The 23,497-nt window shown below is 42.7% G+C and overlaps 1 protein-coding gene across 4 annotated transcripts in view; it reads right to left on the bottom strand.

Annotated features, from left to right (window-relative positions):
- The window catches only part of WDR7 (WD repeat domain 7), a 375,678-nt gene that overhangs the window by 335,579 nt on the left and 16,602 nt on the right, over window positions 1-23,497 (bottom strand). For all 4 annotated transcript variants that reach the window (XM_048851745.2, XM_075128394.1, XM_048851746.2 and 1 more), the window contains 2 exons: window positions 11,640-11,811; window positions 9,771-9,877 (listed from right to left, as the gene is read on the bottom strand). In XM_048851745.2, the coding sequence (XP_048707702.2) occupies window positions 9,771-9,877; window positions 11,640-11,811 (279 nt within the window). The remainder of the gene's footprint in view (window positions 1-9,770; window positions 9,878-11,639; window positions 11,812-23,497) is intronic.

Genomic DNA, 23,497 nt, shown 5'->3' with positions numbered 1-23,497 from the left:
GTCACCATGGAGCAAGAAGCCATATCTGCTGCATTGAGCGATGCTTGAAGGGATCCTCTGGCAACCAATTTTCCTTTTGTCAAGGATGGGCTGGAACTGGGACCTGAGCTCCTGTAGCAACTAATTAGCTAATTCTGACAGTTTGTTGTAATAGTCATATGTGAACATTAATGCCGTGTAATTTGCTAGACAAAGTAAGAGGACAGCTGACAAAAAATTCTTTCTGCCAAAAAGATCCAGTCTCTTAGCATCCTTTCCCAAATCAGAAACCTACATTGGTGCAGTCTGTGACACTGCATGACAGCCTAGATCATTTGAAAATTCAGACTAGAGTGAAAGAACAAATAGTCTAGTCCTTTGGATAGAACTAAGTACTTTTTCTTTGCCCTTTTCAGAGTCAGTGTATAGGCAGCTGGGGTGTGCCAAACCATTTTAGCAAGTTCCAATAGAACCTCAATAACAGGGAGCACCACGTTGTTAAGGCCCGTAGTCAGGTGGATGTCCAGTAGCCTAGGCATTGGATCTTGAACCTCTTTCCAGGATGCTCTAGAGAGTTTCCACAATCCTCATCAAAAGCTCTTGATACAGATTATAATCATCCAGTGGCAAGATTCAGGCGGTGACACTGCCTCAACTTGGAGAAAGAAGAAAGGGCTACCATTGGATCCGGCCATACAGGTTGAGCCAGCTATTCTTCTATGACACTGACAGACCAAGTGCCAGGTAATGCCAAGGCCCCTTGGCCTCAACTGAACACTGATGAATGCATAGATGGAAACCAGTCTGGCTCACCAGTGTGTTAGTATTATTCAAATAGGTGTTAGACTTATAAAAATGTGTTCAGAGTTTATGAAATGCTTGTAGGATACATGTATTAATCTCACTTAACATCTGTATCCCATGTTATAAGGTTATATTAAGCGTTTGCATTGTAAACCTCTGTAATTTTGTAACTCACTAAACAGGAAGGAAGCATTAATTAATGTAAAGGCTGGTTTCCTACAGAAGGTGTTAGGTCCTACACACAAGAAGGCCCATTGAAACCAAAATGAGCCATTGTCAAACATCAAAGAACAAAGACTTTGTTGATTGCTTCTGCCAAACCCAGGAAGAGGAGACGTGCATGTGGACTCTTCCCATCAGCATGAACTCTGAGGGAAAGGAATAAAAATCCCTGACAAGAGAGAAATGTATCTTTATGCTGTTTGGACACTGAGGGGAAGGATTACTAAGCATAAGCAAAAGATCCTCAGTGCTTGGCCTGGATAGCCCTAAAAGGCATATAGATCTTGCTTATTATACAAGCTTCTACCATCTTTTGGAACCTACAACTAACTCATTTTTGTGTGTAGGTTACCTGCATTAACTTTGTAAATAACTCATTTCTTTTTCTTAAGTAAAGAATTTTTAGCTAATTTATTATAGGATTGGCTACAAGCATTGTCTTTGGTGTAGGATTTAAGGTGCAGCTGACCTGGGGTAAGTGACTGGTCCTTTGGTACTGGGAGTAACCAGAATATTGTTGTGATTTTTCGTGAAAGGGACCACTTATCACAAAGGCAAGCTTACCTGGGTGATTAAGATAGACTACAGTACTCAAGGGTACTGTCTGGGAATCCAGGTTAAGGTGGTTATAGTGCTTAAGGAGTTCACACTTGATACTTGGTTGGTAAAATCTAAGTATAGAACTCACAATCAGCTTGGAGTTTGTGCTCTGCTTCTTAACAGTCAGCCCTGAGGTTGGTACTCTTGCTTCTGAGTCACTCCAGACAGCCTGACATCATCTTCCTCAAAATATTCCTGGGGAGACTGAAGCTTCTCTCTGGGAGGTTACTTCTGTCTAAAGCATTGCCCAGCATCTTTGTACTCCAGAGAGCTAAAGTAAGGATCCCTGGAGACCCAGTTTGGCCAGTGGGTGGGATCATAAGGATATGGGGGAAGATTCTAAAAGGGGCTACCACTGGTCCCTAGGCCAGTAATGTATTCCACAGGAATGTGGAGGCAACCGGAAGGCTCTGGAAGCCCTGTCAGGGAGCTAATCTCTCGTCTCAGGACCATCAGAGAAGCCATTAGTACCACTTCTTGTTCACCAGAAAAATAGGAGTTGCCTGACTTTACTGGTGGAGCCAACCATCTGCCTTCCGACACTCTGGCTGGTGAAAGGAAATGGCAAGTGGCGCATTGGCTTCTATGCCATAGAAGATTCATGGAACTGGCAGATGACACAACACTGTAGCAATGTACCTAGGCAGTATATGATCTGAAAGGATCAATGACTCCGGATTGGTGTAGATCACCTGGTCCTTGAGAAAGGAATATGCAGCCCTAGAAGGCAAAGAGCAGGAGGGACTGTTGTATTAAATTAGATGGAATATATGGGCCAAAGGTGTTCACATAACCCAGTCACCATCCAACATTAAACAGTTACATAAGGTCCAGGGTTTGGTATATAGAGACTTCAGCCCACTTAACACCATGGCAAACACACCATTAAAAATTCTTTTATCCTTTTGAGATACAAAAAAGAAGGAAAAATACTTAAAGCATTTGAAATGTAAACCATTAAATAAGACTTTGATTTTAAACAAACCTTTGTTCCCTTTCCCTTTAGCTGGACAGAGTTTTTAGAAGGAAAACCCCCTTGTTTGACAGTCTCTTAGGCTATGTCTACACTGGAAATTGAACAACAAAACTGTTGTCTTTCGGAGGTGTTAAAAAAACAAACCTGAAAGACAAAAGTTTTGCTGCGACAAGCACCAGTGTGAACAGCGCATTGTCGGAAGGAGCGCTTTCCTGCCAACAATGCAAACACCACTCATTGGGGGTGGAAGTTTTTTGTTGGCAGGAGAGCCGACAAACAGAGGCTACACTGCATGACTTTTAGCGGCACAGCTGTAGCAACACAGCCACGTTGCTAAAAGCTGTGTAGCATAGATAGAGCCTTAAATGGTATCAAATATGGTAATAACTGTCCTTTTGTGGGAGAGACACATTATTTGGTATGAGCTACAGCTGTTGTTCCTGCTGCTGCTGTTAAAGTCCAATCCCATTTAATCTCAGGTGGTATTTGGGATTCAAATGGAGCCAGTAGGAGTGGCAATGTCATCTGGATCCCAAGTTGGTCATGACATCCCTTGGGATTAGGACAACGGAGGTCTGCGCTTCCAAGATATGGTGGTGGTGACAACCATGATGGTGAAGCTCACTCCAGAAGCATCCATCGGTTCTTCTCCCAACACAGTCTCCTTCCTTAAGGACCCAAAAAGGCAGTGATGGGAGAAATAGCCCACCCCCGCATTATTTTGTCCAAACACGCCTACTATTCAACACATCAATTTCCAGTTTCACATCCATGATTTCAACACAGTCCTTGAATTATACCAATGTGACCTATTATGTTTAGACTAATTTAGTCTCTGTCTGGTTCCCTTGCACAAGTTTATACCATTCCTTATTGAAAATAATTTGACCTACTTTCCATGCTAAATTCCTAAGCAAGCAATAGCTATAGACCAATTGTCACAATAGGACTCCTGACTCTAGGTGGATCCACCAGTGTGTGTTTCATGCAAGGCGGTCTTCTTGCAGTGCAGTACCGCTAGTGCAAATGAAGGCTCCCTTCTCTCTCTAGTAGGTACAGGGGTCAGTCCCTCCCCTGGCGTAAACAGTTTCAGGGCACTCTTAGCACTTGGTACCGCTGATGTTGACAGGTACTCCTCATGAGCTCCAGACTCACCTGACTAGGGTGTGGAGTCTCACTTGGTGCCAATGGTAGGGTCCTTTCCTTAGAAGAGCTGTGGGATAATTTATCCCTCATCTTGAGGGGGTGTTTGGGCTTTTACCCTCCTCATGCCTCTTCTTACACAAGTCCTTGGGCTTGCTCAAAGTTCTAGAGCTACACAGCATCAGTGCCTGGTGGGCACTACCTGGATGCTCCAATCAGAGTCCAAGGGAGCAGGAAGGCTTAGGATCAGAAAGGGGTCTCAAAGAGAGCTCCATTAAATGCCTGCAGAGCCAAAACTTCTCAGACTGTCTATTCAGGAGGAAAAAGAATGGCAGTTTTGCACTTAAAAGGAATGTGTGATTTCCTAAAACAGTACAGGAAGCTCCTGTGAGGGTCACTAACTGGGAAGATCAGGGAGCAGGCCAGGCAGGGCTTAAAGCCTGGTATCTTGGGCACAGTAAGTGCCTTGGATGGTGGAGCTAGTAAGGGGGTGTCATAAATATAAAGGGAAGGGTAAACCCCTTTAAAATCCCTCCTGGCCAGAGGAAAAATCCTCTTACCTGTAAAGGGTTAAGAAGCTAAATGTAATCTCGCTGGCACCTGACCAAAATGACCAATGAGGAGAGAAGATACTTTCAAAAGCTGGGAGGAGGGAGAGAAACAAAGGGTCTGTGTCTGTCGGTATGCTGCTTTTGCCGGGGATAGAACAGGAATGAAGTCTTAGAACTTTTAGTAAGTAATCTAGCTAGGTATGAGTTAGATTATGATTTCTTTAAATGGCTGAGAAAAGAATTGTGCTGAATAGAATAACTATTTCTGTCTGTGTATCTTTTTTGTAACTTAAGGTTTTGCCTAGAGGGGTTCTCTATGTTTTTGAATCTAATTACCCTGTAAGATATCTACCATCCTGACTTTACAGAGGTGATTCATTTACCTCTATTTACTTCTATTTCTATTAAAAGTCTTCTTGTAAGAAAACTGAATGCTTTTTCATTGTTCTCAGATCCAAGGGTTTGGGTCTGTGGTCACCTATGCAAATTGGTGAGGATTTTTACCAAGCCTTTCCCAGGAAGTGGGGTGCAAGGGTTGGGAGGATTTTGGGGGGAAAGACGTGTCCAAACTATGTTTCCCAGTAAACCCAGTTAGAGTTTGGTGGTGGCAGTGGCTATTCCAAGGACAAAGGATAAAATTAATTTGTACCTTGGGGAAGTTTTAACCTAAGCTGGTAAAAGTAAGCTTAGGAGGTTTTCATGCAGGTCCCCACATCTGTACCCTAGAGTTCAGAGTGGGGGAGGAACCTTGACAGGGGGAAAGGGGCAGGTCAAATCCCAAAGCCATCTAAATAATACTAACAGCTAACTATCTAAGAACAAATATTTACAAGAAAAACAAAAGTGGGTCTGACTGTGAGGACATTTAGTGTCCTCAGCTAACAAAAGCTGAGGACACTAAATGACTCCATCACAGACTACAAGTAGTAGAAAGAAACTAGAGAGGAGGTCAGTCCATACTGCCCTTTATGCGCCCTTGGTTCTGAACATGAGGAAGCATAGGGCACAGACCTGGACCAACAACACTGCTATTGAAAAATCTTCTGGTCTCAGGTGCATGGAGGATATGCACACCACAGTAAATAGCACTGGAAGAAGATCATGACTGTTAAAACTAGCTTAATCAGGGGAGATCAACAGGGGCCAGAATAACAGGGGTGCCTGAAGGCTGAGCTCTGAGGGGATGATGGAGGTAGATTGCCTTGCTAACTCCCAAAAAAGACAGAGCAGAGGACTGATTCTCCAAGAAAATATGAAAATTTTAAGAAGATACCTCATTAAGAAGAGTGTTTCAGGCTCACTGCATTGAGAGACCTGTCAGACTCCAAGTGAATACGTGGCAGCCATATTAGGCAGAAATACCAGGGCTGAGGAAAAATCAAATGGCTACATTCTGCAGATGATATCTGAGTTTAAGGCCATGAGAAATGATGAGACACCGAACTTCTTGCAGTAAAGAAGGAAGGAAGGGACTTTGTAGCGTGCTAGAGACTGGCCTAAGAAAAGCAAATATGAGAGAAAAAGAACAGCAGAGCTGAATGGCACTGATGGAGCAGAGCTGCAGAGATGCATCTTAAATTGGTTGACAGATTGAGAAGGAACAACAGAAATAAGGGGCTGCCTGGAAATGCTGAAAGAGGAAACCCAATCTGGTATGCAAAAACATTAATTGTGGAGTTGTTACATCTGAGCTTCCTAAAAGAGGTAAAAGGGGAGAGATCACATAGGATGCTGCTAACCTCCCTCCCTCAATAATAATAAACCTGGAGACTTTAATGTGAAAATTCATGATTATCAGCAGAAAAAAATAATTAGGAAGGAAGCCAGAGAGCATTCAGAGCTCATATTCAAAGACCACAAGCTGCAATTTTTTTCATGGCCTCTCTGCCCTAACTTTAGAAAAGGGGAGAGAGCTGGGGGAAATTACAGCAACACTCACATATCTGCTACAGGTGGGAATTCCCATTTAAACTCTCATTCCGGTTCTAAAATCAGCATTATACAGTTAGAAGCTTGAAAAAAAAGTGTGGGGGTGGGAAACAAACTCCAGCCACTTGGGATAAAAATCCAAATCTCATATGTAGAAGACAACTTTCCAGAGGCAGTAATTACAGATAAGCGTCTGAAAAACTCTTGGCAAACAGTGAAATCCAGGAAAAAGAAGATAGGAAAGAAAAGACAAAAGAACGTCTCCAGCGACTGTATTGGCAATGGCAGTAGTGAAGCTGAACAAGAGAACTTGGACACCTGAGAATAACCTAAAGACTAACCAGAAGGCACTTCTTGGGAGTCACCAGGAATGAACAGTTGAATAACTATGTAAATGCTATAAAGGAAATAGTATGAATTTGCTTTAATTGGGGGTGATCATTAACAGTTGGGTTCTGTATTTTAAAACACAGATGAAATAAAAGGACAATAAGACGAAGGGGGCAGGAAGGAATCCAAAGATGGAGGAGATTGGAGAAAATAAAGAGGGGATTGGGAAGAGTGTTTAGGGGGTTCTGTGTAAATCCTCCCCATAACTCAAATGATCAGATGGTAATCTATCCCTAAGGTTGAGGGTCAAAGTGAAAATTGTACCTCCTTTGGATTGCAAGAGAAATCCAAGCGCTCGTGGGGAGAGTACAGAGTTCAGCAAAGCACAGTCATTTGGGGATTATTTTACATGTTATGTTGGTATTTTATTTGTGGTTTTAGAGTAAAGGGAATGCAGGAGAGGAGAGGGAAAAAACAGGATGCGGGGGGACGCGGGGGGAATTAATACAAGAAATATATGTATGGAAGTTTACAAAACAGAAACCAGGCTATATTCAGGAACACAATCATGAATGCAACATAATCAGAACAGGTGAGACATTGACCAGAGAAGGATACATGACATCAAACAGCTAAATATCACAATAATTTCAAGTTTTTCAATAAGCTAAACAATTACTCTCAATGGTCTTCCTAAAAGTGACATCTTTGAATGTAAAAGGGCTCAATGATGTCATTAACAGGGAAAAAAGCCATGGTAGAATAGAATTAAAAAAAAACAAAACACAGATTATTCTTGTTCAATAAACTCATTTCAGGATGGATAAATTATGGTCATGAAAGTTAACCGGTTTCAGCAGACATTTTTTGCTTCAACCAAAGAAAAGAACAGACTAGTGGGCATAGTATTTGATAAACACATACCTTTTCAAATTAAAGACCAATTTAAGGATAAAGAGGGACAATTTACATGGTTGATGGGCACAACTGCTGGGTTTTTAATATCAGTGTATACTCCCAACCAAAAGCAAAAATCTTTTTTAAGGACTTCTTTAAAACACTGCCAACACTTCGGGAAAAGAAAGATTATACTTGGAGGACATTTCAAATGCACACAGAATCCTTACTGGGACAGATCTTATAAAAAAAGACAAGGTGGATAGACAAGCAGATGCAGCCCTAACTTCTTTATGTCAACAGTTCACTCTCTCAGATTGCTGGAGAGAACTGCATCGGAGAAAGAGATTACACATTTTATTCATACCATCATCCGTTACATACTAGAATAGCTCTAATGTTAATTCCTAAATGCCTAATGAAGCAGACGAGTTCTGCAAAAGTTCTCCACATTACATGGTCAGATCATGCACCAGCTGAAGTAATATTTGCTGGCTGGGATGGGTAACAAAGGTCATTTTTTTGGAAAATGAACTGCTTGCTTCTCCAAAACAAAGGTCAGATTGCAGCAGTTAAACAGGACACTATTCAATATTTCCAAATAAATTATACAGACAGTACAGAATCACAGAATATCAGGGTTGGAAGGGACCTAAAGAGGTCATCTAGTCCAACTTCCTGCTCAAAGCAGGGCCAATCCCCAATTTTTGCCCCAGATCCCTAAATGGCCCCCTCAAAGATTGAACTCACAACCCTGGGTTAAGCAGGTCAATGCTCAAACAGCAGCTACTCTGCTATTGGTAGTCTCCACTGGAAAAAGAAAAATAGTCCAACCATAGAGGACTGTCTCAAAAGATATGGAGGTTGTGGTTATAGAAAATTAACACAGAAAATGTACACAGCAAATTAGACAAAGGACAGATGGATATTTGGTTACCTTTTATTCAGTAGTCAAAGTACATTCACATTCTACAGATTCATCAAACCTCAGAATAAAATAGTTCAAATGCAGAAGCTGCATTTTACCAGTACATCAACAGATTTTAAAACATAAGTGTGTAATACAACTTGTTATACATTTTTCTTTTCAGTTGCTACAGTATCATTTGGGGGTGTTGTTTGTTTTTTTTAATAAAGACATTGTTTACATTAGAGAGTAAATTTTCAGCATAGTACCATGTGATTTAATCATGATTAATTTTTATTAATGTCAATAGGAGTTGTGTGTTTAAATCCTTTGCATTACACTGAAAGTTTACTCAACATAACCAATAATATGCTTTATTTAAAAACTTATTTTCCAAAATTATCCTTGTCAACTAATGAGAAAAGCTTCAAACAGTGAACAAAGGAGAACCGAATGATAAATATTAATAAAATGATAGAAAAGAAATTAAATTTAAGCTACATATTAGGAATTATTCCCCACCAACAAGCTCTAGCAGGACTATCCTGCACCTACTGAAGTCACTGAGAGCTTGACTACAGACAGGCAAAGGCATGATAAGTAAAAACACACGCCTGTTCATTGTCCTGATTTAAAATTGTGTCTCTCAGAAGCAACAGGCCAGTGTTTTTGGTTGTTAAGTGAAAGCTAAGCTTGAGTCCACCTACATAGGCAGCTGTTTCCTCTTCATCACGATGTGGGTATCTGGATTTGCCACAATTTCAAGACAATCAGTTTTTGGCCAACAGAAATCCTGCATGGGTAGCTAATCTGATTTGCAGATGCAAACTACAACTGCATAATGAGGTGTTACTCAAAGTGTTTAGCCAGTAAAAACACTCTTTTTGAGGAGAATTACCAAAAAATAAAAAGATTTAAATTTTAAGGCATATTTACTATAAGAACTGAAGTGTAAATTAAGTAGGCTTTACTGGCTATATTATCTGCTGTAAACCAATCTCTTTGTAGAACACTGAGTTGTTCATGGTGCAAAATCAGGGATTGGTTGTGAGAAAGAGAAAGAGGGGAGGGATGAAGGAGCAGTGTGAAAACAATCAGATGCTTTCTGGAACAGACACATTTACACCAAAGAATAAAAACTTCTCTCAGGACAATGATACACACCTTAAATACAGAAAGATTAAATACAAGGTTTAGACTTACTTCTAGATCTAACGGCAATTTCAAGAAGAATCGAGTTCTTAGGTTAGAGAAGTCCCATCACATAGACTATTTGGAAGTAGGGTGTTTAAAGGACTAGATAAAAATACTTTAGGAAACCTCCACTGGAAAGGGGTACTCTGTTGTAAGTGACCTGATCTCTCTTCCATCTCTAATTTCCTTTATTTTAAATCAACAAATCTACACATTAATTAATCTATAGAAAACTCACCCACTTTCAGATGCACTCACTATATACTGTTTTTCACTGGAAGCAGAGGCTTTGGACAAACATGTAATTGAAGCTGTGTGACCAAACAACAGCGCTCTGGGATTAATCTAGAATTACAGAAGTAAAGTATACAGTAAACACACTGTACCTACTATTAACAGAGCAGTTAACCACATAACCAGAAAGACAAGAAAAGTTTTCTAGAGGATTTTATATAGATAGATAGATAGATACATTATTAGTGCACCTGTGGTAATATAATATTTTAAAAGTATGAGTATTTTATGACAAGCTAGCTCTATGACAAGCTGGTCTGCTGTGCAAGAGAACCAACTGCCAACAGGTGCTGAAATGAAAGTATTTGAAAGACCCATAACTTTATTCAACCTGGCTCTACCAAGGGTTTTTAAATCGGATGCTAAATTTGGATAAGTCATGCTGTTTTACTATAAAAATAATTAATTCATAGTTTCCATTAAACCGTGTCCTTCCCCAAAATTAAGGGTTTTAAATTTAAAGTTTAAAATAAAACAAAAAATTATTCAAATTTATGAAAGACCATATCTACTTCATGACCTATAGCTAGTATTTCCACTCCACTCAAAGGTTTCTGGTTGTATTAGACACTTGCATGTTTTGCATGGGCATGGGTTAAAAAAACAAGTGCCTTTAACTGCTTGAGAACCGCAGTTACCCAATATAACTCCACTTCCTGATTTGTGTTACTGCTTTTCTAAGAGGATTGCTTTTTAACTGAAAGCTATTTGTTTCCAGCAAATCACCATAGGCCATAAAAGCCCATCTGAGATGGGCACTTGCAGCTGTAAGAGTCAGCAGCTGAAACCTGTAAGTAAGCAGTCTCAATCTCAAACTATCAATCTCCCTTCTGATCCTGTTTCTAAAGAAATAAAGGCTGACGAATAAGGATGTGCTTTTTTAAAAGTTAGTATTTAAAAAAAATTAAATGTAAATTTCCAAGATTAGATGTCTGTTTTCATAAACCAATCAGCTGAAGCTGAAAGAAATGCAGCAGCTTTTGCAGCTTCTGGGTCAAGAAAGGTCATCAGACATGGGAAGGGAAATATTGGCTTTAAAAATTAATTACCCTAGCCAACATTAGCTCCCAGGGAACAAGGATTGGAAAGGCATGTGTGAGAACTCTCATTTCAGCTACTGGCTGTCAGCTGAGATGAGCAATTACTGGCTTCAAACCCCAACTAAAAAGTTTACCTACATTTGTCATTCATGTCAAATTGATCTAGCAGTTTGTCCCCCAAAACGAAAAGGCCCAGAAACAAGTGACACGAGATACCAATCTTCAGCTGGATTTATTGATTTTCCACGATGCAATGATTTTTTATTTAAAAAAATCAAATCTCTTCTGGAAAAAAAAACACTAAGCCTACGAATATCAATAATTAATACTGAATACTAGGCACTAGGGTTTAGAGTTTTGTCCAACAGAAATCCTGCATGGATAGCTAATCTGATTTGCAGATGCAAACTACAACTGCATAACTGAGGTGTTATTCAAATTGTTTAGCCAGTACAAATACGCTTTTTGAGGAGAATTTAAAAAAAGACTTAACAGTTAAGGCATCTTTTATTATAAGAACTGCAGCGTATATTAAGTTAGCTGTACTGGCTAAATTATCTATTGTACACCAAGCTCTTTACATAACACCGAGTTGTTCATGGTACAAAATCAGGGATTAGTTGTGAGAAAGAGAGGAGGATAAAGGAGCAGTGTGAAAACAACTGCATATTTTCTGGAACAGACATAATTATACCAAAATATAAAATCCGCTTTCAGGATAATGATACGCACCTTTAAATACAGAAACATTAAAATTCAAGATTTAGACTTACTTCTAGATTTAATGAAAGATCCCAGAGAGATATCTGTCCATCATGACATCCTGTGACAATCATTGAAACATCATCCATTAACAGTATGGCTGATATGCAGTGTGTGGGAGCTTTGCGACCCCAAAGCACGATTGGTAGAACAAGGCTGTTTCCTGCCATTTTGCTTTCACTCCTGTAAATTTTATCAAGATCATAAATATCAGAGATGTAAGGTTTCAGGGCTTTTGTCATTTTGGCAGCCTTAAGGATTTAAAACCCCAAAACCAAAACTCTATAAACTGTGCAAAAAGATTACGGCATTGGTCAGAGCTGATTCACTTACCACATCCTCATCCCCAGACAAACTTAACAACATCATCATCATCAATTATACCTACTGTAAAATACAAAATGTGCTCAAGATTTTTTTCCCTAGTCATTGAACATTTTAAAATGTGTCTTCAAATACTAACCAGGGACAGAATAAGAAAGATACTTTAAGAAATCATCTGTAAAACTCAGTGGTTTGTGATATTATTAGAACCTCAAGATGCATGCAAGAGTTTGTATTATAATATATTGTTGCTTACACTTTTTTAACAGGTGGGTTTTCAACACTGAACTCAGCCATTTTTCCCCAAGTGTCATTCTTCTCTTACCCAAAGTGTTTAAGAAGTAAATGTCTGAAGTGCTGTATACTAGTATCTATTTGCTAGATGCCCAGTCAACAGAGTCCTGACATGGTTTATTTTCCTCCTCATTCATCTGACATTTAAAAAATACTGACTTGAAAAATACTTTGATACTTTAAAAATCTCAACTGAAACTAGGCACTGCAATATTCTGTAGATTAACTGGATAAATCCCAAAAGTATTTTTATTTGAATTACTCTGAACTGATGTTGTGGGAGGTTTTTTTTTCTAAATTACGTTTATAATATTGAAATGCATAAAGTGTGCTGTATTAGCCAGAGTTACAATTCACAGAACAGTCAAACGTTATTACAGTCTCCTCATTCATATTCAGACTAGTCTACAGTATGTTACACTGAACAATTGTGACCCCAATAAGAAAAAAAAAGTTAGCCAATCTCATGATGTTTTGGGGGCCCAACACAAAAGATGATGGCTACGACATCATCAGCAGATTTTCGAAAATAATATATTTTAGGTTCTTTTTATATGCCTTCTGGGTTTTGAGCCTTTACGGTGCACTCACAGCACATTTTCAAGTTTGTCTCTGCAACCACGAGGACTAGAAGGTTACATCTTTTCCCCTAATGAAAGCCAGATTTTCACGTCATCAGAAGACTCCAAGACCTGGCGCTTTAAGAACACCACCAACTACTGAGAGACTTGTCATAAAAATCGCTAGAGTAAGCAACACTGACTTTTTCTGCTTCCTCCCTGTCTCAGTATTGCCAACTCCAACCATTCAAGAGACATGGGTCACATTCCAAAAAGCCATGAATTTCACTTAGAAATCATGAGATTTTTAAAACCATTTTGCTTCTATTTGCTTTTTGAGCCTCTAAGGTTCACATTTCCAAGCTTTTCTCTGCAACTGTACAGCTAGAAGGTTTGGGAGCTGGGGGCTAAATGGAAGCTAAGATTCTCACATAATCAAATCACTTAAGATTCGAGACAGTCCCCTACCCAGACCCCCCAACACCAAATATCTCAAGATTCACAATAAAAAAAACTCAACGAAGTTGGCAACATGGCTGCCTTGCAGCAACCGGGACAACGGTGCTAAGTGAAAGTCAGCTAACAGAGATTTAAAAAAAAAAAAATTATCAGACAACCAGAAAGCCAGATTCATAAGGGTCTGGAAAGCAGAGGGGGAAAAAAAGCCTCCAGCCAAAACTCAGATGTTTGAATAGGTCTAAAAGTAGCTATTTCACTTGGACCAATGGGTGTATTATCTAGTTTGGAAGGGGTGGGGTGGGGGAGAGTCAGTGGACTGCAAAAACAAGATTAATAAATTGTCTTTATCTACTTTTTTACCAGTTCTTGTATTTAAACTCAGAACAGAATAGGATTGAACATTCAGAGAAGTTCATTTCTGGTTTGAACACAAAGCCTGTTGAGGTTTCCATCCTTCTAGCACATGCCAGATGGTTCCCTCTACAATATGGCTATCCTTTTAAGTACTTTAAAGTTTCTTTTCAAAACCAAAATACTGTTTCAAATTTAGCTCCAATCAGATTAGGTATATTTTGTAACTGGTTAGCCACACACTCAAAGATGGCCTAGCAAACTGAAATAGCAGAAGAGCCTGGTTCCTCAGCTCTGTTGGCAGCTCCCTGTCAGGAGTCCAGCTGTCTGCATCCACTCCCCAACAGGAGCCAGGCAGCCTTGTCAATTTCATGATTCCCAGCTACAAAATTGAGGCAATAGCCTAGCTCCCCGGGGAACAGGAAAGCCACCTGGGGCTTCTCACCTCTCACTTCCCCATCAGTAGTGGGGGAGGGGTGAGCCTCCTCGCCTCAGCTCCCAGCTGGGAGTGGAGTCCAGCCCTCTGGGCTTCTTGCCCCAGATACCAGCCAGGAGCAGGGTTCATTCTCCCCCCACCTCCCAGCCAGTCCAGCCACCCAGCTCTCCAGAGGAGCAGGGGAAGTGGTGCTTTGACTGTCCAGCTTTCTTGCCAATTTCACTGCTTCTTCCATGAAATTGACAAGACAGCCAAGAGCAGACCTATGTAAGGCAGTGTCTACACTGACACTGCGTCACCCCACCTACACTAATATAAGCCCTACGCCTCTCGTGGAGGTGGAGTTATTATGTCAGTATAGTAGGACAGTTACATCAGTGGGACAAGGCTGTAGTGTAGACACGGTCATAATTCGGTCAATATGAGCTGCTTTACGTTGACCTAACTATGTAATGTAGACCATCCCTCTGTCATCTCACCCAAAAGACTTGTGCCTGTCTATACTATAACTTCCACCATTTCTGGAGAATTTTGATAATATAAATGCAACTTGGATCTCAGAACCACCAACAGCAGCATATGATGAGTTTGTGCCTGGATGGGCAGCAAGTTGAGAGTTAACAGCTAACTTGTTATGTAATCAGTGCCTTTCTAAATTTTCTACCCATGTTGCCATAACACATACTGTATAGCTAAGTGACCTCTCCTCTAAGCAGATGGAATTTTTAAAGGAAACAAAGCAATTTTTAGTACTAGCTCAGAACACCGTTAAAGAAAAAATTCTTATAAAAAGGCAGCAAATATGTAGCAGCTATTATAAAATGCGGCTCAATTCTGAAAAACAGTTAAGTATAAAAAAACCAGCACTTTCTTACTCAACAGAATTGCTCAACTGTGTGTATTCAGAGCCAGAATTGCCGACTTTCTTTTTTTCCACCAATTTTTTTTACTGCTTTTTATTCCAGCTATCCATGCAGATCCAACAATGCTATTGGAGAGTAAGGTGAATTCTGGCTTGCGCATTTTTAACATAATTGCTAACCAAGTTATAATTCCAGGCGCAAATTCTGCTCCCAGTAAAGAAAGACATGTTGCACAGATGCAATTGAGAGCAGAATTTTATCAACTGAATCTTTATTAATGGTACTGGCATAAACCAGAAAGAAAAAAGCATGACAATTATTTATTAGCAGTATTACAAGAGGGTCTAGACTAAGATCTCTGATTGCATTTGCAAAGTTGGCAGGCTTTTTTTAAAAAACTTTTTTTTTTAAACTTTGTAACCAAATAAATGTTGTATGGAAAACTGCATTATGGGTTTCCAAAGTCATTTTTCAGAGAAGTAATGTGCTTTACAAAGACTATCATTTGAACTACGCTGGTACTATTTGTGACATACTTCAGTAAATTAGGGTATGTCTACACTAAGGAATATGGTCGAATTTATAGAAGTCGTTTTTTTAGAAATCGGTTTTATATATTCGAGTGTGTGTGTCCCCACAGAAAATGCTCTAAGTGCATTAAGTGCATTAACTCGGCGGAGCGCTTCCACAGTACCGAGGCTAGAGTCGACTTCCGGAGCGTTGCACTGTGGGTAGCTATCCCACAGTTCCCGCAGTCTCCGCTGCCCATTGGAATTCTGGGTTGAGATCCCAATGCCTGATGGGGCTAAAACATTGTCGCGGGTGGTTCTGGGTACATATCGTCAGGCCCCCGTTCCCTCCCTCCCTCCGTGAAAGCAAGGGCAGACAATCATTTCGCGCCTTTTTTCCTGAGTTACCTGTGCAGACGCCATACCACGGCAAGCATGGAGCCCGCTCAGGTAACCGTCACCCTAGGTCTCCTGGGTGCTGGCAGACGCGGTACGGCATTGCTACCCAGTAGCAGCAACCCCTTGCCTTGTGGCAGCAGACGGTACAGTACGACTGGTAGCCGTCATCGTCATGTCTGAGGTGCTCCTGGTCGCCTCTGTGAGGTCGATCAGGAGCGCCTGGGCAGACATGGGCGCAGGGACTAAATTTGGAGTGATTGACCAGGTCATTCTCTTTAGTCCTGCAGTCGGTCCTATTGAACAGTCTTATGGTGAGCGGGCAGGCGATACGGACTGCTAGCAGTCGTACTGTACCATCTTCTGCCAAGCAGCCATGAGATGTGGATGGTATGCAGTCCTTCTGCACCGTCTGCTGCCAGCCAAAGATGTAAAAGATAGATGGAGTGGATCAAAACAAGAAATAGACCAGATTCGTTTTGTACTCATTTGCTTCCCCCCCTCCCCTGTCTAGGGGACTCATTCTTCTAGATCACACTGCAGTCACTTACAGAGAAGGTGCAGCGAGGTAAATCTAGCCATGTATCAATCAGAGGCCAGGCTAACCTTCTTGTTCCAATAGGGACAATAACTTAGGTGCACCATTTCTTATTGGAACCCTCCGTCAAGTCCTGCCTGAAATACTCCTTGATGTAAAGCCACCCCCTTTGTTGATTTTAGCTCCCTGAAGCCAACCCTGTAAGCGCCCCTCCCAGCGTCAGAGCAATGGCAAACAATCGGGCATCTGAGAGTGCTGTCCAGAGCAGTCACAATGGAGCACTCTGATGGGGCTAAAACATTGTCGCGGGTGGTTCTGGGTACGTGTCGTCAGGCCCCCGTTCCCTCCCTCCCTCCGTGAAAGCAAGGGCAGACAATCATTTTGCGCCTTTTTTCCTGAGTTATCTGTGCAGACGCCATACCACGGCAAGCATGGAGCCCGCTCAGGTAACCGTCACCCTAGGTCTCCTGGGTGCTGGCAGACGCGGTACGGCTTTGCTGCACAGTAGCAGCAACCCATTGCCTTCTGGCAGCAGACGGTGCAATACGACTGGTAGTCGTCCTCGTCGTGTCCGAGGTGCTCCTGGCCACGTCGGCTGGGAGCGCCTGGGCAGACATGGGCGCAGGGACTACATTTGGAGTGACTTGACCAGGTCATTCTCTTTAGTCCTGCAGTCAGTCCTATTGAACCGTCTTATGGTGAGCGGGCAGGCGATACGGACTGCTAGCAGTCGTACTGTACCATCTTCTGCCAGGCAGGCAAGAGATGAGGATTGCTAGCAGTCGTATTGTACCATCTTATGCCAGGCAGGCAAGAGATGAAGATGGCTAGCAGTCGTACTGTACCATCTTCTGCCGAGCAGCCATGAGATGTGGATGGCATGCAGTCCTTCTGCACCGTCTGCTGCCAGCCAAAGATGTAAAAGATAGATGGAGTGGGTCAGAACAAGAAATAGACCAGATTTGTTTTGTACTCATTTGCCTCCTCCCCTGTCTAGGGGACTCATTCCTCTAGATCACACTGCAGTCACTCACAGAGAAGGTGCAGCGAGGTAAATCTAGCCATGTATAAATCAGAGGCCAGGCTAACCTCCTTGTTCCAATAACAACGATAACTTAGGTGCACCATTTCTTATTGGAACCCTCCGTGCAGTCCTGCCTGAAATACTCCTTGATGTACAGGCACCCCCTTTGTTGATTTTAGCTCCCTGAAGCCAACCCTGTAAGCCGTGTCGTCAGTCGCCCCTCCCTCCATCAGAGCAACGGCAGACAACCGTTCCGCGCCTTTTTTCTGTGCGGACGCCATACCAAGGCAAGCATGGAGGCCGCTCAGCTCACTTTGGCAATTAGGAGCACATTAAACACCACACGCATTATCCAGCAGTATATGCAGCACCAGAACCTGGCAACGCGATACCGGGCGAGGAGGCGACGTCAGCGCGGTCACGTGAGTGATCAGGACATGGACACAGATTTCTCTGAAAGCATGGGCCCTGACAATGCATGCATCATGGTGCTAATGGGGCAGGTTCATGCTGTGGAACGCCGATTCTGGGCTCGGGAAACAAGCACAGACTGGTGGGACCGCTTTGTGTTGCGGGTCTGGGACGATTCCCAGTGGCTGCGAAACTTTCGCATGCGTAAGGGCACTTTCATGGAACTTTGTGACTTGCTTTCCCCTGCCCTGAAGTGCATGAATACCAAGATGAGAGCAGCCCTCACAGTTGAGAAGCGAGTGGCGATAGCCCTGTGGAAGCTTGCAACGCCAGACAGCTACCGGTCAGCTGGGAATCAATTTGGAGTGGGCAAATCTACTGTGGGGGCTGCTGTGATGCAAGTAGCCCATGCAATCAAAGATCTGCTGATATCAAGGGTAGTGACCCTGGGAAATGTGCAGGTCATAGTGGATGGCTTTGCTGCAATGGGATTCCCTAACTGTGGTGGGGCTATAGACGGAACCCATATCCCTATCTTGGCACCGGAGCACCAAGCCGCCGAGTACATAAACCGCAAGGGGTACTTTTCGATAGTGCTGCAAGCTCTGGTGGATCACAAGGGACGTTTCACCAACATCAACGTGGGATGGCCGGGAAAGGTGCATGATGCTCGCATCTTCAGGAACTCTGGTCTGTTTCAAAAGCTGCAGGAAGGGACTTTATTCCCAGACCAGAAAATAACTGTTGGGGATGTTGAAATGCCTATATGTATCCTTGGGGACCCAGCCTACCCCTTAATGCCATGGCTCATGAAGCCGTACACAGGCAGCCTGGACAGTAGTCAGGAGCTGTTCAACTACAGGCTGAGCAAGTGCAGAATGGTGGTAGAATGTGCATTTGGACGTTTAAAGGCGCGCTGGCGCAGTTTACTGACTCGCTTAGACCTCAGCGAAACCAATATTCCCACTGTTATTACTGCTTGCTGTGTGCTCCACAATATCTGTGAGAGTAAGGGGGAGACGTTTATGGCGGGGTGGGAGGTTGAGGCAAATCGCCTGGCTGCTGGTTACGCGCAGCCAGACACCAGGGCGGTTAGAAGAGCACAGGAGGGCGCGGTACGCATCAGAGAAGCTTTGAAAACCATTTTCATGACTGGCCAGGCTACGGTGTGAAAGTTCTGTTTGTTTCTCCTTGATGAAACCCCCCGCCCCTTGGTTCACTCTACTTCCCTGTAAGCTAACCACCCGCCCCTCCTCCCTTCAATCACCGCTTGCAGAGGCAATAAAGTCATTGTTGCTTCACATTCATGCATTCGTTATTCATTCATCACACAAATAGGGAGATGACTACCAAGGTAGCCCAGGAGGGGTGGTGGAGGAGGGAAGGAAAATGCCACACAGCACTTTAAGCACAGCACTTTAAAAGTTTACAACTTTAAAATTTATTGAATGACAGCCTTCTTTTTTTGGGGCAATCCTCTGTGGTGGAGTGGCTGGTTGGCCAGAGGCCCCCCCACCGCGTTCTTGGGTGTCTGGGTGTGGAGGCTATGGAACTTGGGGAGGAGGGCGGTTGGTTACAGAGGGGCAGCAGTGGCAGTCTGTGCTCCAGCTGCCTTTGCTGCAGCTCAACCATACACTGGAGCATACTGGTTTGGTCCTGCAGCAGCCTCAGCATTGAATCCTGCCTCCTCTCATCACACTGCCGCCACATTTGAGCTTCAGCCCTGTCTTCAGCCCGCCACTTACTCTCTTCAGCCCGCCACCTCTCCTCCCGGTCATTTTGTGCTTTCCTGCACTCTGACATTATTTGCCTCCACGCATTTGTCTGTGCTCTGTCAGTGTGGGAGGACAGCATGAGCTCGGAGAACATTTCATCGCGAGTGCGTTTTTTTTTCTTTCTAAGCTTCACTAGCCTCTGGGAAGGAGAAGATCCTGTGATCATTGAAACACATGCAGCTGGTGGAGAAAAAAAAAGGGACAGCGGTATTTAAAAAGACACATTTTATAAAACAGTGGCTACACTCTTTCAGGGTAAACCTTGCTGTTCACATTACATACATAGCACATGTGCTTTCGTTACAAGGTCGCATTTTGCCTCCTACCACCGCGTGACTACCCCCTCAACCTTCCCCCCTCCCTGTGGCCAACAGCGGGGAACATTTCTGTTTAGCCACAGGCAAACAGCCCAGCAGGAATGGGCTCCTCTGAGTGTCCCCTGAAGAAAAGCACTCTATTTCAACCAGGTGACCATGAATTATATCTCACTCTCCTGAGGATAACACAGAGAGATAAAGAACGGATGTTGTTTGAATGCCAGCAAACATACACTGCAATGCTTTGTTCTACAGTGATTCCCGAGTACGTGTTACTGGCCTGGAGTGGTAAAGTGTCCTACCATGAAGGACGCAATAAGGCTGCCCTCCCCAGAAACCTTTTGCAAAGGCTTTAGGACTACATCTAGGAGAACCGCAAATGCCAGGGCAAAGTAATCCTTTCACATGCTTGCTTTTAAACCATGTATAGTATTTTAAAAGGTACACTCACCAGAGGTCCCTTCTCCGCCTGCTGGGTCCAGGAGGCAGCCTTGGGTGGGTTCGGGGGGTACTGGCTCCAGGTCTAGGGTGAGAAACAGTTCCTGGCTGTCGGGAAAACCGGTTTCTCCGCTTGCTTGCTGTGAGCTATCTACAACCTCCTCCTCCTCCTCCTCATCTTCTTCGTCCCCAAAACCTGCTTCCGTATTGCCTCCATCTCCATTGAAGGAGTCAAACAACACGGCGGGGTAGTGGTGGCTGAACCCTCTAAAATGGCATGCAGCTCATCATAGAAGCGGCATGTTTGGGGCTCTGACCCAGAGCGGCTGTTCGCCTCTCTGGTTTTCTGGTAGGCTTGCCTCAGCTCCTTCAGTTTCACGCGGCACTGCTTCGGGTCCCTGTTATGGCCTCTGTCCTTCATGCCCTGGGAGATTTTCACAAAGGTTTTGGCATTTCGAAAACTGGAACGGAGTTCTGATAGCACGGATTCCTCTCCCCAAACAGCAATCAGATCCCGTACCTCCCGTTCGGTCCATGCTGGAGCTCTTTTGCGATTCTGGGACTCCATCATGGTCACCTGTGCTGATGAGCTCTGCATGGTCACCTGCAGCTTGCCACGCTGGCCAAACAGGAAATGAGATTCAAAAGTTCGCGGTTCTTTTCCTGTCTACCTGGCCAGTGCATCTGAGTTGAGAGTGCTGTCCAGAGCAGTCAGAATGGAGCACTCTGGGATAGCTCCCGGAGGCCAATACCATCGAATTGTGTCCACAGTACCCCAAATTCGAGCCAGCAACGTCGATTTAAGCGCTAATCCACTTGTCAGGGGTGGAGTAAGGAAATCGATTTTAAGAGCCCTTTAAGTCGAAATAAAGGGCTTCATTGTGTGGACGGGTGCAGGTTTAAAATCGATTTAACGCTGCTAAATTCGACCTAAAGTCCTAGTGTAGACCAGGGCTTAGAGTAGTTCCGGTCCACGGTGATTTCCTATGATCGCCTCATGGCTGCTGACCAATTGAAATTATTACGTAATGCCAATTTATTATGGGGTGTCCAAAGTTTAATATCTTATTAATGTGCCAAATACATGCTGACACACCTCATCTGGAAAAAAAAATTGATTTCCTGATACTGGAAATCAATTTTTTTTTCCCTCCTGCTGCTGCCCTTTCACATCTCCCCTTTTCTCCTGCATCCCCCGCCATAGTTTTAGAGGGTAGAAAATGCTCTGATATTCGAATTCTAACCATTAAAAATATAACTAGAATGAACAGAAGATTACATTTGTGCTTACAGATATATTTTTTCCTTTAGCACTCTAAAAAGTTTATTCATCATTTATGTGATGTTTTTATATCAATTTTGACTGTTTATAATATTTGAATCAGTCATAGTGAAAGTCTGCTTATGCAGAGCTTGTCAATTTGATTCCAATAATTTCTGTTTATATCAATCCTCTGCTATCTAAACTACATATCTTCCCTTTGGCATGGAACATGTTTATGCCAATCAAGCATGAGGAAATCCGTACACAGAGTAAAAGTAAACTATATACACAAAATTTTCCTGCACTTTCCAACTAACTTGCTTAGCTTAAAATACCTTAGTAATGTATTTTGCATTTAATAAATAAAAATGTTGAAACTTAAATTACCCCGCATCATTTTATAAGGTGCCAGTCCAATTTATAAAAGCTTCCATGAAAAGATCCATTTCGTCTCCTTTTATTTGCTAACAATTCAGAGAAGTGTAACAAACAGGGCACAGTCTCTCTTACATCTCTCATATTTTGGAATCAAATGCACCTGTGTAAGTCTCAACACTATGTCACAGTTCAAAACTGAACCAGCTAAATATCTGACTATGGGGTGGAGAAAAGGGCTGTGTTAGTTTGTGGAAATGCCATTCCTCCTGCATACTGTTATGTAGATGTGCATGATGCTTTATGGGTAACTAAAAACACTGTACCTCCTAGGACCTAGGAAAAAACACCCCCCTGACTGACAAAAGTTTTAGCACTGAAAAGCACCACTATAGACGGTGCTTTATTACCCCTCGTTCAGGGCGGTTATATTTTATTGCCGGGAGAGCTCTCCCCCGGCGATAAAGCATGACTGCACTGCCCACGTGGCAGCGTTGCCACGGCCGCTCTGTAATTTGGGCAGTGTAGACATACACTAACTATTCCTTCCGCTTCCTCCACCACACGTATCTTTTAGCTTGTTACCAGAGCTCAGACTCCAACTAAATTACAAAGTAACTGACTTAGGTCTTGTCTACACTTAACTACTATAGTGGCGCAGCTTCAGCATTTTCAGTGAATACACTAACTATACCTATGGGAGGGATTCTCCCATCAGTGTCTGTAATCCACCTCCCCAAGTGGCAGCAGCTATATTGACAGGAGAAGCCCTCCCATCTACACAGTGCTGTCTACTCCAGGCATTATGTTGATATTACTGCGGCACTCAGGGATGTGGATCTTCCACACCCCGAGCACCGTAGTTATACCATCATAAGTTGCTAGTGTAGACCAAGCCCAGAAAAGCAGCCGGAGTAAAGCTGATGTATAGTCAAATTCAGATAGAACCTAAGTAAGTTAATCATGCACTATTCCTACTTGTCCACTACAGAAAAGGGCTTTGTGAACACACATGACAAAGTCTGTTTGTTCCCAAGAACTCCAACACTAAATACTATAAAATGGAACTAAAAAGGCATTCTGCAAATTAAGGTGAAAAACAAACAAACACACATACCTCCCACTTTGCTTCTAAAATGACAAAATTAAAAAAAATAAAATTGCTCAAATAGAGAAGTTAGCCCATAGAGAATTTCATCCTCAAACCCATCTGCAAGCATGTTACTTGAGCTTTATTGTCTTTCTCCTCTTAATTATTCCCATTGAACCAAATTCAGAACTGGCATATGCAGATACAAGCTATCTACGCAAGCTAGGCACCGTGGTTTGTGTCTGTAATCCCAGTTACTTGGCAAGCTTGGGCCACCAGGTTGCCTAAGGAGGGGTGAACTAGCCCAGGTCAGAAACGGAGCAGGTCAAAATTCCCGTGCTGATCGTATGAGGAGAGATTAATAAGACTCAGACTTTTCAGCTTGGAAAAGAGACAACTAAGCAGGAATATGATAGAGGTCTATAAAATCATGACTGGTGTGGAG

This window comes from Caretta caretta, chromosome 5 (genome assembly GCF_965140235.1).
Source record: "Caretta caretta isolate rCarCar2 chromosome 5, rCarCar1.hap1, whole genome shotgun sequence".
Taxonomy (NCBI): Eukaryota; Metazoa; Chordata; order Testudines; family Cheloniidae; genus Caretta; species Caretta caretta.
This window is presented reverse-complemented; position numbering and strand designations above follow the sequence as displayed.